This window comes from Centropristis striata, chromosome 4 (genome assembly GCF_030273125.1).
Source record: "Centropristis striata isolate RG_2023a ecotype Rhode Island chromosome 4, C.striata_1.0, whole genome shotgun sequence".
Classification (NCBI taxonomy): domain Eukaryota; kingdom Metazoa; phylum Chordata; class Actinopteri; order Perciformes; family Serranidae; genus Centropristis; species Centropristis striata.
In genome coordinates, this window is record NC_081520.1 from 13,338,806 (window position 1) to 13,354,691 (window position 15,886).

The window sequence follows — 15,886 nt, forward strand, 5'->3', positions numbered from 1 at the left end:
GGTTTGACTCCCACCCTCCCATGTCGATTGTTTGCTTAGCAAACGTCTAGACATTTTGAGAAGTCAAGAGTATTCTTTGTCCATTTGGAGATTTGAATACAACTTGTATGCTAAAAATAGTGTTTTTTTTCTCCTACAGAAAAACCCACACAATGACAACACTACCACTGAAGCCCAAAAAACATCAATTTTCTTCAGTCTTTCTTCTTCTTTCACCCCGTGTTTAATATATTTATATAATTTTTGTAATATCTTGCAGGAATAATGAGTTTGTAAGTTAAAAACATGGAGGTTAAGTGTGCAACTTAGTAGTTCAACTTTACAGCTCTACCCCGGTAAATAAATATTGTCAGAAGACAAGGCTAATTGGATTCAAATACCAGACATGTTAAAACAAGTCATGCCACTCCCTACACATCCTCTTATACTAACTCCTGCAAGTTGTGATTATGGAAATGAAATGAACTATCTAAATTAACCACTCTAACCTGTTTCATATAACAAACCTGTTTCTCTGTTGTTTTCAGGCGGATCTTTCGACTTCCTGCGGGAGTGTCAAGCGTCTCCTGTGCCAGACTCTGGCTTGAGTTCTTCTTCTACATCGTCCAGTTTGAGTCTGGGAGGCAGCAGCAACAACCTGCCAGAGATCTCACATGACGTGGAAGAGCTAATGGCCTCTAATAAAATAGATGAGAAGACTAACAAGCTCATCGAATTTTTAACCACAAGGTACTGATTTAATATGTTAAATACGCTATTAAAGTCATTTCAGTCAAATCATGTAGTTTTACGTGCAGTCATGAAGGAAGACTGGAAATATTTTACACAATAAATGCATTTTATACAGCAGAAATATCATTCTGATTTCTCTTATTTCTTGATGTAGATTACCACCTAGTGGTGCTATATGCATAGTGCAATATATTATAATAATAGTAGATTTGATATTTGAATTAAACAAGTGCAGCTGGCTTTTACTATGATTAATTGTGCACATGAATAAATTCCAGCTAAAACTTTTATCTGGCAAACTCTTAACATGATAAATGATTTAATTTGTTTAGAATAGCTTTTGTTCAGACAATATTTAATAAGTTAAACAAACACAGTCACATCTGAACTCCTGTATGTTGTTAGTAACTTTCTAACTGTTATTTATAGAGCATATGGACCACTGTGGTGCCATGAAGACATTTCAACAAAGAACCAAATTTCAAAAAGCACCGGGCAGCTTACGAATTTTCTGAGACATGTGGTATCTGTGTTCAGAGAGTCCAAGTCAGGTAACCTTCAGCATATCCTTAATTAAACTTCAGCACTCTCACTCAGTAATTCTCACTTCCATAAGCCAATCCTTCTTTGTGTCCTTGTTAGACTTCCACCTGGAGCAGCAGCTCAGTGACGTGGCGCTGCAGACGGCCTTGTGTAGTTCATCTCGTCACTATGCCGGCCGTTCCTTCCAGGTGTTTCGAGCCCTCCGACAGCCCATTTCTGCTCACGCTGTCTCCGACCTGCTCTCACGGCTGGTGGAAGTTGTTGGAGAACATGGCGAAGAAGTGCAGGTTCGTGCTCTGTGTGTGTACTTGATGCATGTATGTACGTAAATGTAGAAACAAAAGCATTAGACATTAAAAGGTTCAAGTGTTTATGGATAGTCCGCGTAGGAGCTTCTTCTTTGCATTTTTATCACTGTTGAATGCCCATCAGCACTTTATAGAAGGACTTGTTGTTTAAGCAGAGACTGAAATTAATTTACTGAGTTGGATGCCCCAGATGTTTGACCCTCTTATGAGCACATGAACACAGCATTAAACTAGTAATCAACTAATGGCAGTAATCCTAGATCATCATAAAAGTCTAATCAGTAGACCCTTGAATTACCTGGAATTCTCCAAATCCAGTTCCATTACTATTTTATATATTTTTGTCAGCAATTGAGTGCTCTCTTGTAATAAAATCATCCACAGAACTGCAGCTTCCATTCTCTCTTGCAGGGCTATGTGATGGAGGTGTTACTGACACTGGAATCTGTGGTGGATAACTTGGCTGAATGTCTCAAGAACAACGATCTCATGGCTATCTTGACAAGGTTTATGTCTCCTCTATATATATTCATGTTGAAATAAGGTATTTTTTGTTAATACAGTAACATACAATACAATAACTTTTATTTTATTTGTTTAATTCCAGAGCCTCGTCTCCAGATTTCCTCACCAGTCTCAAGCTGCTGTCCAACAGAAAGAGCACGGGGCAGCTCAACCTTAGAAGAGAAGAGAGGAGCCGACATCAGAGGAGCTCTTCTGTCCCCAAGAAGTTTGGAGAGGCAGACAGGTGGTCTGATCCACCTCGCAGCGCTACGCTGGACCGTATCCAAGCCTGTGATCCACAGGTTTTGTTAGCCAAGACACGCAGCCCGTCCTCATCTAAAGACAACATCACTGATCCAACCAACATCAACCACCCCAGCAACCTGCTGGCCACCATCTTCTGGGTGGCAGTGTCTCTGATGGAGTCAGACTTTGAGTTTGAGTATCAGATGTCTTTGAGACTGTTGAATAAGCTGCTGGGCCACATGTCACTGGACAAACAGGAGAACAGGGACAAGCTGGAGAAACTGCAGAGCCAGCTTCAGTGGAGCAGCTTTACTGGGCTCCAGCAGCTGCTGCTGAAGGGCTTCACCTCCGTGTCCACCACTGACCTCACGCTCCAGCTCTTCTGCCAACTCACACCTGTGTCACGGGTGCCTGTGGTGGACACATCGCAAGCCATAGGTACGCTGTGGGTTTGATTGATTCAGGGTTTTAAAGACAGATCATTTCAGTGTTGATATTCTTAGAGATAAGGTGTCTGTAAGATGGTAATTTGTGCCAATATTGTTCAATTGAATTAGATTTCATGGTGAAGCACATAAAAATCAGGGGCGGCTATGGCTCAGTTGGTAGAGCGGTCACCAAATTGATCGGAAGGTTGGTTCGATCCCTGACCATGGCAGCCTACATGTCGAAGTATCCTTGGGCAAGATACTGAACCCTAAATTGCTCCCGATGCTGCGTTCATTGGTGTATGGATGAATTCCCAATGGTGGCAGGTGGCACCAGTGTGCCCTGGTAGCCTCGGCCAGAATGTGTGTGTGAACGGGTGAATGAGCGTAGTGTGTAGTGTAAAGCGCTTTGGATAAAAGCGATATATAAGTGCAGTCCATTTACTATTTGACCATTAAAGACAAAAAGTACTCTAAACTTGTATCCATGTAATGTTACACATATTACAAATGAATTCACACAAAAACGAGGTGAATATTTCTATTTTTCATGTAAAATATTGAATGAATTTGTCCATTTCATCTGTTAGGTTTTCCCTTGAATGTTCTCTGCCTGCTCCCGCACCTCGTGCAGAACTTTGATGGCCCCACGCAGTTCTGTCAAGATGTTGCTGAGAAGATAGCCCAGGTTCGGCTCTATTGACGTTTCTTGCCTCATTTTCCCTCTCAAGATAATACAATGTTTGAAGCTAATGTACTCTTTGTGTGCAGGTATGCCTTGAGGAGAAGAACTCTAAGCTCTCCAACCTTGCTCATGTCATGACCCTGTATAAAACACACGCCTACACACGAGACTGCTTCTCTTGGGTGAACGTGGTGTGTCGATATCTTCATGAAGCTTTCTCGGATATCACCCTCAACCTGGTCACTTACATGGCAGAGGTTTGTGCAGCTGTAATCGTATATTTGCTGAGCAGCAGTATAATGGTTGTACAGTAATTATTAATAACACAACTTTAAAAAAAAGATGCAAAATAAATTAAAGGCGTTTAATTCTCTTGACACAGCTGTTGGAGAAGGGTCTCCCCAGTATGCAGCAGACACTTTTACAAATCATCTACAGCCTGCTGAGTCACATGGACCTGAGTGGAATTCAAGCCAAACCCTTCAACATGGAGGTGCTCAAGACAATTGAGAAATTTGTCCAGGTGAGTTAAAAATAAATCAACATCTAAATATGTATCCTACTGCAGGTAATTAGCTAAACTATGTGGTGACCCTATGCCTTTTAAAATAGGGCATATTGATCTCTAGATAATGGCTGTTTCTGTTTTAAGGATATTTCTGTGATTTCTTGTGATATAGTATGTGCTAAATGAAAACATTCAGATCACCTACATCAGATGTGATCATTGGAAACTTTTAGCCATCATGTTCTGACTTAAAGTCTTGTGTTCCTTGTTCCTTTTGTAAGCGTTCATGGGAAAAAAGGGAAAAAAAATCTGTCAGTAAATTTGTAGACACACCCAAACTATAAACAGTCTGCCCTTCTGCCACGAGCTATGCCTCTGCTTATTCTCATGCTGAATCCATTTTCCTTTAGCTTCCTACTGTAAGCCAAATGCCAGAACTCTTGTCTCCAAAAATAGAACCACATTACACACAGAAATACATTTGAGGTTGTTTCTTTGTAAACATGTGGTTGTGTTGGTTTTTGTCTGCATGTTCGGGTGAATTGATGTGTTTATGTCTGTGCTGACCGTAGACTGTCCATTGGGGGGAAGCGTTGAATATCCTGAAGTTGGTGGTTTCTCGATCAGCCAGTTTGGTGCAGCCTTCACTCCCACAAAGTGACCTCTCCTATGAGGACATCAGCCGTGTATGGGACCGCTCCTCTAAGGCCTTGCCTGGGAAAACTCTGGATTTCCACTTTGACATATCTGAGGTAAGACTCTTTCTATACCTTTCTTTTTTCCCATATCCTTGTTTAAAAAGCCCTGTATCTTGAGTAGAGCTTAATGCCTGCGTGTTTTCCCCTGTATTTTTTCCTGTATTTTCCAGGGTGTGGTGCTTGTTGAGGTTGTGTGGAATCTTGTTAAGCTTTTTGGAAAGGAAACATTTCTTCCCCTTCCTTAATGCTGATATTTCTTTTTGACCAAACCCCTTGAGATTAGCTTGAAAGCTCAAAAGGTAAACACAATTAGCCAAGCAGTGCAGAGCTGGAAAGTGATGTCAAAGATACAGACTGATTGGTGGATGTGTGGGAACTGAACAGGGAGCTATTTGTGTAGTTCATGAATGGCAGGAAATGATGTCAGCACTTTGCTGCCGTCCTTTGTATGTGAATCAGTGAGTTTTAGTGGCTAGCCAGCAGCATGTGTATTTAAACTTGAGACACACTGGACAAACCACTGATATTTCTCAAAATACACAGATATTTTTAGACTGAGGGATAAAGCAGAGGATAAGTCGTTTTTTTCTCTCAAATGCCTCATGCATTTTGGATGCCAAGGGAAATAAAATATGTGGACATTATTAAAAGATAAATGCTAGTTGTGTTGAAACATTAATCACTTTATGGTCATCTTGGAACGATGGAAATCCAGAAGGAACAGGAGCTGCTATGGAGCCTGACTCATGGATTGACTAAGCAGAGAGGGACTTTCTCTTCTTCAAATGTTCACTGACTCATCAAGGCTTCTGTCTGCATGTGTCTGTTTGTTTATGTCCGCGCTGTTAGACACCAGTGATTGGTCGGCGTTATGATGATCTGCAGCGGTCTCCAGGCCAAGATGTGAAGAGCAGGACCACAGCAGTGACCCGCAGCACCTCCTCTACCTCCTCTGGGTCCACTTCCAACAACGTTCTGGTGCCAGTCAGCTGGAAGAGGCCACAGTCTTCACAGGTTAACACCTCTAAAAATTATGATCGTAATATGAAGGGTGAGGGGTGAAAGCGTGAAACAGATTTGATAAAAGCTACATTTGGTGCCTACAAATCACATTATTACCCTATTTACACCTGGCACTAAAATCTGATCTGTATGTTTTGTTCAAAATATAAAATTTTTCTCTGCAGAAAAGAACTCGGGAGAAACTGGTGAATGTGTTGTCTTTGTGTGGACAAGAAGTGGGGCTCAAGAAAAATCCTTCGGTAAGATAAACTTCATTTAGGCAATGCTATGAATTGCATTCAAAAATAGACATTAGATTTTGATTTTTTGTCTATTTGTTTCTCTGTGCAGGTGATCTTCTCCAGTTGTGGGGAGCTGGACCTCATGGAACACCAACCTAGCCTGGTGTCCTCCGATGATGGGACCCGGGAGCCAGAAAACATGGATGACACCACTTCAGAGCAGCAGTTCAGAGTCTTTAGAGACTTTGACTTCCTGGATGTGGAGCTTGAAGACGGAGAGGTGAGTCTAAGGACCCGAAAAGCTTTAAAACAGTGGCAAAGAAAAGCATTTATCCTCCTTCTCACCTCCTCATACATGTAATCGACAATAACATAGTCAAACTTGCAAAGCAAAAGCAACACCAGTAAGAAAAACATGACTAACACTAGCATGAAGATGCCAAAGAGCACTTTTATACTGTACTGGGTCAGGTCTGCCTGCTCTGTGTAATGGGGTTTCTTTTTTCTGTTTTTTTTTTCTGTCTGTGCTATCTAGGAGCTACAGGTAAGTTTAGTCATGTTACATATTTCTTTGCTGTGTTCTTTTAAAGAGTGTTTGCTTGTGCAGATAATTTAGGAAACTCATGGCAAAGAGTAGCAAATGTGTGTGCATGATGTTGAATTTACAAAACAGATTCTGCAATGTTCATGTCGTGTAAAAGGTAAATCCACTCCACTTTTAAGCATTAGAAGCACAGTATGTTGAGCATTTTATTCAAAGACACTTACTTAGTTTTAACTGATGTATAATTGTACCTTCAGGTGATTATAACAGTGTTTAATAACTTCTACTGGTTATTGAAAGAAAACAGGTGTCAGTTTACACACAGCTGACTTATATTTGAGTTTTTTTTCCTTTTAATAAGTTTGCAAATCTGATTTAATTAAAAAGTATCTTCAATATACATAGACTTGTAATTATAATTGCAGATTGGATGTTATTTACATCTAGAGATACAGTATAAGAAACTGTATTCAGCTTTGGCGATTCTCATACACAACTGCACAATTGAAATAATTATTTTTTCAATCCAAACAATGAGTTATACACAAACTAATTACCCTGTGTACAGTAAATTCTCCAAACTTGCTCTGGTCAGTTCTGTCAAATTACGCATAGTTGTTCCTTGTTCTTACATTCAACATCACTCGTGTTACATTGTTTGAATATGAATATCTCTGTTTCATATTAGCACTCAAGCTTAAAAAATCACAATGACATCTTGACATTTTTTCAGCAGTTGGTGCTGTAGAAATAACACATATACTATATGACTATCTCTGTGTATCTACAGCTAGAGCCTTTGCACCCTGGGACACAGTGGCAGCTGTTCTCTCTGTGCCTGCTAAAGTTACACACAGACTGAAAACTTATCCAAGTGCTGTGGTCAACAAAAGTGCAACACAGACAGTTTTATCAGTTAATGACACAACAACAAATTGAATGGCCTGACAGGATGTGAGGAGAGATTTCTAACATAAAGACTTTGCTTTTGATCAGAAATGTAAAAGTCAAAGCCTTTGCTTTCTATCAGTGGTAGGCATTAAGCTAATTACCACAGTCCGTCTTGATTGATCTGTTAAGGCGGAGCTTCGGTGGAATTAATTAGTTGGCTGATGTCTGCAGGATTATGTGTAGTTAAACAGTAACTAACTGCATCTTAAACAAGAAACATATAGACTAGGAGTGTAGTATAACAATATTGGGGTGTTCTCAAACCAATTTTTTTCTGCCAGTTTCACCATCATGTTGGCCAATTTGGTTATAGTTTGCGGATTCCTCCCATTCTTAGCTATGAGGGGAGATCTCCCTCAGAGCCCCGCCCTGTACCTGCACTGCATGGTAGTGTGACTGTGTGTGTACGGTGTGTGTGTGTGTGTGCATGTGTTTGTTTTGGAGAAGAGATATTGCTTTACTTCTTGGTACTTGGTAACTCGAGGCCATTCTCTGTTGCAGGGAGAGACTATGGACAACTTCAACTGGGGTGTGCGTAGACGCTCTATGGACAGTCTGGACCGGAGCGACCTGCAGCCTCTGGAGGAGAGTCAGCTGTCCAGCAGCATGCCCAGCCTCAGCAAGATCACCCATGAAGACTCAGACGAGTCGTCTGAGGAAGATTCCCTCATCGCCAGCCAGATACTCTCGCACTCACAGCTTGTAAGTTTACCTTTGTTTGTCTGCCAATAAATTAAAGTCATGATGAAGGAAAAAGCCAGCCGTTAAAGCATCAGGTAAATTATCCTTATCACAGGGTATCTGCAGCTCTTAAAAAGTATTAAAAACATTGAAATTAGTGCTAAATTATATATATATTATATTATATTATATTATATTATATTATATATATATATATATATATATATATATATATATACACACATATATATGTATATATCTATACATGTATATATATATATATTATAAGCATCTTAAATTTAATTTCAGTAGATGTGATTCACATACAAACAGCTGTTCAATGCTTTTTTTCTGGAAGCAGGATTGTAATACTTGACATTAATTTGAATTCTATTCTATGAGTATAATGATATTAATTTCAAACATATTCTTAACAGCCCATATTAAAATCCAATTAGCAGATGAAATTTACTGAGGGAATCCAGAGGATCAATTATTTCTTGGACCTTTCATGAGCTTTCCTCTTGTGCCACCCTCAGGTTATTGTTAACTTTGCAAACAGAACATCTCATAATTTAATTTGCTGAGCAAATTCATGCTACCAATGGGATAATGTCTTTGATATCATAATCATGTAGCTTTTTCTCGAGTGTCAACCACAAGGGGAAATTTTAAAAGCTCTAGAAATGGTAAAATGGTCCACATGCTGTTTGTTTGTCCAACAACACATTGCAGGTTTAATGAACACTGCAGTGTCCACCAGAGGCTGCTAGCAGAGCGAGAAACATTTACATCATCTTTTGTCTTGTTTGCATCATGTTTCGGTTCTTCTATGACCATTGGTCATCTTGCAGTATTCACTAAAGTTTGTGGAAAATGTGGTGGCAGATGGAGAGCTCATGTGTCCACACAGCTGTCATGCCACTCCTCCTGATTAGTCAGACCGTCTACCACTCTCTGCGCTGTCAGATAATTCAAGAATGTTGTGGAATTTGCAGTGTCAGTTTTCAACGCCAGTGTTTTGAGCCATGCTTTTCAAGTGTTTCTTAAAGACCTTTATGCTTATTAAAAATGACACGTGCTATTTAGGTAAGATTTCAACAAATCTGTCTTTTTCTCTCTTACAGACGGTCAATCTCTCTCCAACAGCAGAGATGAGTAGCAGGGACTCTCCATCTGCCTTTTTTGATACAACTTCAGCTGATTCAACTCCCCTGAACACCAAAAATCCTAGTTTCGAGGTCCCACTGACAGAGGACTCGAAGCAGCGGGTGAATAAGGGCTTCAGGGTGTCTGAAATTCTGGGAACTACTAATTCCTATCGCAATTCCATACTAGAGTTCTTCACTAATTTTGCCAAATAGGCAGCTATTCTGTTGCATCTTTTCTTGTAAAAATGTCTTGGATGTTCTATGTGCTTTGAGTTCAGTCTATTTCAATTATTGTTTTGTGGCTCTTTTCTACATTTCCTCTTTTTGGAGTACAGCATGAGCAGGTCTTTTCTTGATATATCAGTCGATGCATGCTAAAGGGGAATGAACTAAAACCTGCAAGCAGGCAATCTCTAACGCTTTGGGCTATGGGCTAGATTGTGCCGTTTTTAAATTTTGGCAAAGTCTGTCTGAGAATGTTAGGGAGTTGTAGCCAGCATTAGAGAAAAAGATTCTCTTTCCTTCTGTGTCTGTCTGTTTAAGGCAATGTGTATACCTATTGCTTCTGTGTGGGTGGCTCTGAGCAACAACTAAAAACTCTTGGCATGTGGGAGGATAAGAAAGGTTTACACATTGCCTGCCCCAAAACATGAGTGTGCAGCGCCACAGTGCTGGCTGAATTAAATTGTTATATAATCTATTTAATTGGCACAATTCATGCACACTATTTACCAAATAAAAGAAAAAACCACAAGGAGTGTCCATAGGGTCCCAAGCCAAGGTTAGTGTATATATTTTACCCCAAAATTATCTGTTTAATAATTAAGTATAACATAGGGAACACATTAATAATAATCTTTACTGCATGCTGTTTCAGTATTTGTTCACAACTAACTAATTTTGCCATAGCTGAGAAAACATGTGTCCTGCCTGTGTTCTTTTAGCATGAGGTGTCACAAGAAGATGAATACAGCAACGTCCATGAGGACGACCTCTCTCTCTCCATCACTGAACTGCCCCTTGAGTTTCACTGTGGTGACAGCGTGACAATGGACATGATTCACATTGATTACAAAGAACTGGACCTTGACAGCCGCTTACCTAGGTACCTACTTAAAACTTTTCTCAGTACATAAAGTTACATAAAAATGACATTAATAACACGGCCCTTTGTCCGCTCAGTCTTGCTGAAGAGGAGAGAGACGACATGTTGGAGTCCCGATCTTCGCCGCCGCCGTCACCCTTCTTCTCTGCCATCCTCGCAGCTTTCCAACCAGCAGTGTGCGATGATGCAGAGGAGGCTTGGCGAAGTCACATCAACCAGCTGGTGTCTGACTCAGATGGCTCCTGTGCAGTCTACACTTTTCATGTGTTTTCTGCGCTCTTTCAGGTATTACAGTATGGCCTTGTAGCCAGCATTCACTTATATTCCATTAAGAGCGTGCCTGGTCTAACTGAATAATTAAACTGAAAGGGTAACAGGATTAGTTCTCTGGCTGAATAACCTTTAGAGAAAGAGGCTTCCTTTCAGAAGAGGGATGATTAATTACAAATAGAGGGCACCCTGTAGATGCTTTGGGCTTGAAAATCTTCAGACTTATTAACCAGATGCTGTTCACTTCACTGACCAAAGCTGACAACGGAGAACTTCAGAGAAAAAAACAGATATAATGACAGAATATAAGTGCCTTAAATGATGGAGTGGCTTTGACAGTGTCACAGCTAGCCTGTCTTTCTTGCTTTGCAGAATATCCAGACCAAATTTTGTTCCTTGACCTGTGACGCTGTGAGTTACCTCGGTGATGGCCTGAGAGGATTAGGATCAAAGCTTTTGAGGTCTTCTCAGATGCTGACATCATGCTCAGAGTGTCCAACACTGTTTATTGATGCAGACACAGTGAGTAACCTGAGATTTCTTATTATTGTTATTTATTATTTTGTGCATGTTAACATAGTCTTTATGTCATGTTAGTGTAAATTTAACAAATTTGGTAACAAAACTATTTTATTCACAGATTATGTCTTATGGGTTCCTGGAAAAAATGAAATTCAGCGTGTTGGAACTTCAAGAGTATCTTGATACTTACAACAACAGAAAGGAGGCAGCTCTCACTGTAAGGATATTCAATATTGTGCCTGAATCTTAAGTCTGAATGTCACCAGTATGTTGTCAGAGTTGTTTATGTTGTGATTGTGTTATCTCTGTTACACACAGTGGTTGAGCAACTGTAAGGCCACCTTTTCCAGGAGTGCTGGTGGCACCGTGATCACATGCCAACCAGCGGAGCAGGAGGACAAGGTAAAACCTTAGATGTTTTGGAAAACTAGCTATAACATGCTATCATATCAAATTAATTTTGTTGTAAAAATAAATAAAAATTGGTTTTAGCTAATGCATTCTGCCAGTGTGCAAACATGCACATAAAACTGTATGATTTAAAAAAAAAAAGATGTTGTTTCTGTAGGAATGGAATTACAAAAATGACTGAAAATACTAAAGATTCCACTTCAACTGACCTTTCATACTGTATTCTCTGCATTACGATTACTGTGTGATACTGTAGCTCTGTGAGTGTTACCTCTAATTTTCTCCCACTATGTAAATGTCAAGTTTCTGACAATTTTGAGTTGCCGCACGTCACATTGATTATCTCATTCCAATGTGCATTGTGATCATTTTCAGCTCTGCTGGGCATGGGAGCAGACTCTCTTAAGTTGCATTTAAACTAGCAATAAACAATTACGCTCACTTCACAGCTGAGGAAAGGAAACAGCAAATAGAAAGTTTTGCTGCTAAACCTTTGTACCTAATAGCTAAAAGATTCCCACCAAAGTGAGTGCATTTGAGCTAATTAACAAGCGAAATTATTACTTTGCTTTGCTTTTTTCACTTGGCTTTTTGATTAAAGGTGCCCTGTGGAGTTTTCTTGACAACAAACTAAAGTTATGCTTACATTCAATGTTACTCACCAGAACGCAATGTGCTTTAACAAACATGTTTAATGCATTTCCTTTCACTGCAACATTGTTAACATCCATGTTTACCAGCTTGTAGTCTTCTTCTTCTCTGTCTTTCTTGGTGTACTGTAGCATATTTTGGCCCCTTACCGCCACCTGTAGATCAGTAGAATAATGTGATACCATCATCAGGACTGCGTATAGTATTAACATCTTCTGCACCGACCCATGTACAGCCTTATTCATGACCTTATAGCACTGCTATAAACTCCACAGGGAACCTTTAAATCATGGCGACTACCAGCCCTTTCAGTTCTAATTTGCATATACACCGACCCTCACGTTTCTTCCTCTTCGCATGCCAATAACGTGTGCTAATACTTTACACCCAGTGAAGTGGAGTTGGAGTTGCATGTTCTTCTTTTGATTCTCTGTTTTCCCTACTTCTTTTCTGTCCTGTAACATGCTTGCTTTGTAGCAAATGGAATCTCTGGCTGTAAGTTGGAAAGACTTTGTTGTTGTATGTAATCCCATTTTCAGCTTGTAGTCTTCTGTAAAACTGCAGCAGGTCTGGCATTTATTTACAAGTAGTTCTACAGTAGTTATATGTGATTCTATCATCCACCAAATGCAGAACTAACTATACCTGATAAGTATAGTATAGAAGTACAGCTTTATACCTAAGGAAGAGAAACCTAGTCCATATGAAAAGGCCTTTTGCCAACAACTGCTTTTCTCTTTCTTTCAGCAACTGGAACTCTGTCAAAGACTCTACAAACTCCACTTTCAGCTGTTGCTGCTTTTTCAGTCCTACTGTAAGCTGATTGAACAGGTCCATGCAATAAGCTCTATTCCCGGGGTACGTACACTTTGCATTTGCTTGTTCTCACTTTTTGGAACCATGACACAAGCCATCTAACCCACGTCCCTGTTTAATAACATTAATCCCTCTCAACCTTTAGCTAAAGAATATGTCCAGAGAGCTAAATGAGCTGAGGAGCCACCTGAGAGTAGCAGCAGCCTCTGTGACGAATGATGAGCTCGCTGCCTGTGAGAGCGCCTGCTCTGAGCCCACCTTCAACTCGTCTGAGGCTGCTGTGCAGGCCATCCTCGAGTGTCTGAAGAACAATGAGTTTTCGATGGCCATCCGCTACATTCGTGAATGCAGGTGAGAAAAGAAAAAGTTTTGATTTGAGTGTGACAGGTGTATGCCGTCAAAATATGCCCTCTAGTCAGACAAATAACAAAATGTTTTTCATTGCAGAACACTATGGCCTAACGACATCTTTGGCAGCCACTCTGAGGATGAGGTACAGACCTTACTGAACATCTACTTCAGACATCAAACCTTGGGTCAGACAGGAACTTTTGCTCTGGTGGGCTCAAAACAGGACCTGACAGAAATCTCTGTCAAGTTGATGGAACTTAACGGAGAGATTCGCGACATGATCCGGCGAGCCCAAGGCTACCGAGCCATCACAGCTTTCCTCCCTGACTCCAGGGTTTCAGGCTCGACACTATGATGGAGGTCTGGCAGCGTTTGACACCCGTTCCAACCCAGCACCTTGTCCCATGTCTAGCCTCTGATCCTGTCTGGGGCTGCTGCTATCATCTCAGTGGTTAACAAGAACTCTGCTCTCTCCTGGGAATAACCAAACCCCCTTTCCTCTTTTTGCTCAGAGCACATCAGAATGTCACAAAGCCACATCTTCAGATGTTCAGCAATACTGTTGTTTTTTAGAAATACGAGAGACTTTGCTGTTGCAAAGAAACGTAGGCTTTTATTGCACTAATAACTTGTCACAAAGCGACCACTTGCTACTGAGATCAACAACTTTCACATTTAACAAATGACATACCAAAGCTATGTGATTCACCTTCAGTTATGTTGTTTTAATTGTCAAGGGAAAATGTGCAATCCTACACTGAAGTGGAATACTTTTACTGTATCCTGAAAGAATGTATTTGAATATCATAGCATTGGAAAACATGAACATTGTTAATACAAAAAAAGGAGGCTTCATTGTTTGGTCGAAGTAGCGGGTCTTTGTGTATGTGTGTGTGTGTGTGTGTGTGTGTGTGTGTGTGTGTGTGTGTGTGTGTGTGCTTGTGTTGTGTGTGGGGGCGAGTGTGTGATGTAAATCTGACGACCATCAGAGATGGAATTATGGATACTGATTGACAGAAATATTTCATTAAACTACTTTGACATGCTGCAAAACTACTGTAACGTCTCCCAAACCTACACCAAATGCTGCTGTGTGGGTCATCTGTTACTTAAGACATCTTACTGTACCTTTTAACTGTGCAGCTTTTATCCATTAGGTAAATTATTTAATATTATTTGCAATAGAAAAACGTGCATTTATCAGACTAGATATATAGAAAAAAATATTTTGTTTCATCTTTAAACCTGCCAAGCGTGCAGATTCTATGTACTATAAAGTGTAATAGTAATGTTTATGAACAAATACAGAAACTATTTTAACTGACAAATTGTACATAGTGCAATGGGGGCTTTGCTCAGACTCAGAAGATTGTATTTTTATGGACTTACAATTTGAGTTGCATGTAGAATGAAAGAGATAGCTACATATTTGTAAAGCTTCTACAAGAACTGTTTGTGTAGCCTCTCGCCTTGTAAATACTACTGCCTTTGCAATGTACTGTACTATGTGTTCTGTACACTTATGTAACAAAAAAATAAAACTTACATTTGTTAACTGGGGTTTTCATCTCATTTGTTTGTTTTTGTTTGATAACAATGGGAACTTTTGTGCCCTGGCCATTGCTGTAAAAAAAAAAAAAAGGTCATGCCTCAATGGCAGATAAAACATTATAAAGTGCCCTCTTGGGTGCCCCTCCAATAGAGAAAATGTGATGAAGTGGCTTTAAAATTAAGAGGATGCATTGCAGTGCTATATAGGGTGATACATGCTTTTAGCATGCATTTGAGCTTTTTTCATTGAGTCCCTCAGTTGATTACTTAAGATGTAAGTTTTCTGAAATCGTGTGTTTAAATATGCAAAAAATGATGTTTTCTTTTCAATAGTTCACAAGGAAACACGTAGGCAAAATTAATCCATGATCTTAAAACCCTGACCAGCAACAACGTTATTTTCAACTTGCACACCACAAAAAATATCTTCCTGTCAGCTGAAGCATTGAAACCTTAGACTGTACAAATATCTGTAATAGACAGGAGGATCAATGTTAATATGTTAGGAGGATGAGCTGGTATACAGCCGGAAGATCTGGCCGAAAGACTTAATTTCGATAATTAATGTTCTCTGAAGTTGTAAGTATAGTGTCCTTTGTTATTGAAATAACGCGACCGATTCGAGTAAAATCGCTAAATATTATTACAGAATAATCTTAACCCATAAGAACCAACGGTGAAACGGCTGTACCAAACACTTTAAATGTTCTTGAATCTCCCATATAGGCCTACAGCTTTATGCTTCACCTTAACTCATTAAGCCCCTAAGCGACACATACTCAACACCCTGGTGTGGTGGTCATGTGACTGTGACAAGATGTGACTTCTCCAAAATGTGGGTGTGACTGGAAACAAATCTTTAAAAAAAGTAGCTAATTTCAAAAAGTTTATTTTTTAGTTTAAACCCATTTAACAATTCTAATCCGTTAATAGGGTGTCCTTTGTTGCATTTAACCATATTAGGGTTTGTTATTTGTTTTTTATTT

The 15,886-nt window shown here is 39.8% G+C and overlaps 1 protein-coding gene across 5 annotated transcripts in view; it reads left to right on the top strand.

Moving 5' to 3' along the window:
- Positions 1 to 14,904, top strand: part of LOC131969709 (protein furry homolog) — a 56,352-nt gene extending 41,448 nt beyond the window's left edge. For 3 of the 5 annotated variants that reach the window (XM_059330865.1, XM_059330864.1, XM_059330868.1), the window contains exons 40-62: positions 528 to 729; positions 1,162 to 1,283; positions 1,375 to 1,562; positions 1,995 to 2,089; positions 2,191 to 2,771; positions 3,352 to 3,449; positions 3,533 to 3,703; positions 3,829 to 3,969; positions 4,527 to 4,706; positions 5,502 to 5,666; positions 5,840 to 5,914; positions 6,006 to 6,176; positions 7,893 to 8,093; positions 9,200 to 9,343; positions 10,168 to 10,328; positions 10,406 to 10,613; positions 10,971 to 11,120; positions 11,239 to 11,337; positions 11,439 to 11,522; positions 12,660 to 12,677; positions 12,930 to 13,040; positions 13,144 to 13,349; positions 13,446 to 14,904. In XM_059330865.1, coding sequence (XP_059186848.1) covers positions 528 to 729; positions 1,162 to 1,283; positions 1,375 to 1,562; positions 1,995 to 2,089; positions 2,191 to 2,771; positions 3,352 to 3,449; positions 3,533 to 3,703; positions 3,829 to 3,969; positions 4,527 to 4,706; positions 5,502 to 5,666; positions 5,840 to 5,914; positions 6,006 to 6,176; positions 7,893 to 8,093; positions 9,200 to 9,343; positions 10,168 to 10,328; positions 10,406 to 10,613; positions 10,971 to 11,120; positions 11,239 to 11,337; positions 11,439 to 11,522; positions 12,660 to 12,677; positions 12,930 to 13,040; positions 13,144 to 13,349; positions 13,446 to 13,704 — 3,830 coding nt within the window. In that variant the 3' untranslated portion in view covers positions 13,705 to 14,904. The remainder of the gene's footprint in view (positions 1 to 527; positions 730 to 1,161; positions 1,284 to 1,374; positions 1,563 to 1,994; positions 2,090 to 2,190; positions 2,772 to 3,351; positions 3,450 to 3,532; positions 3,704 to 3,828; positions 3,970 to 4,526; positions 4,707 to 5,501; positions 5,667 to 5,839; positions 5,915 to 6,005; positions 6,177 to 7,892; positions 8,094 to 9,199; positions 9,344 to 10,167; positions 10,329 to 10,405; positions 10,614 to 10,970; positions 11,121 to 11,238; positions 11,338 to 11,438; positions 11,523 to 12,659; positions 12,678 to 12,929; positions 13,041 to 13,143; positions 13,350 to 13,445) is intronic. The other 2 variants (XM_059330866.1, XM_059330867.1) reach the window with 1 other exon arrangement.
- The last annotated feature ends 982 nt before the right edge of the window (positions 14,905 to 15,886 follow it).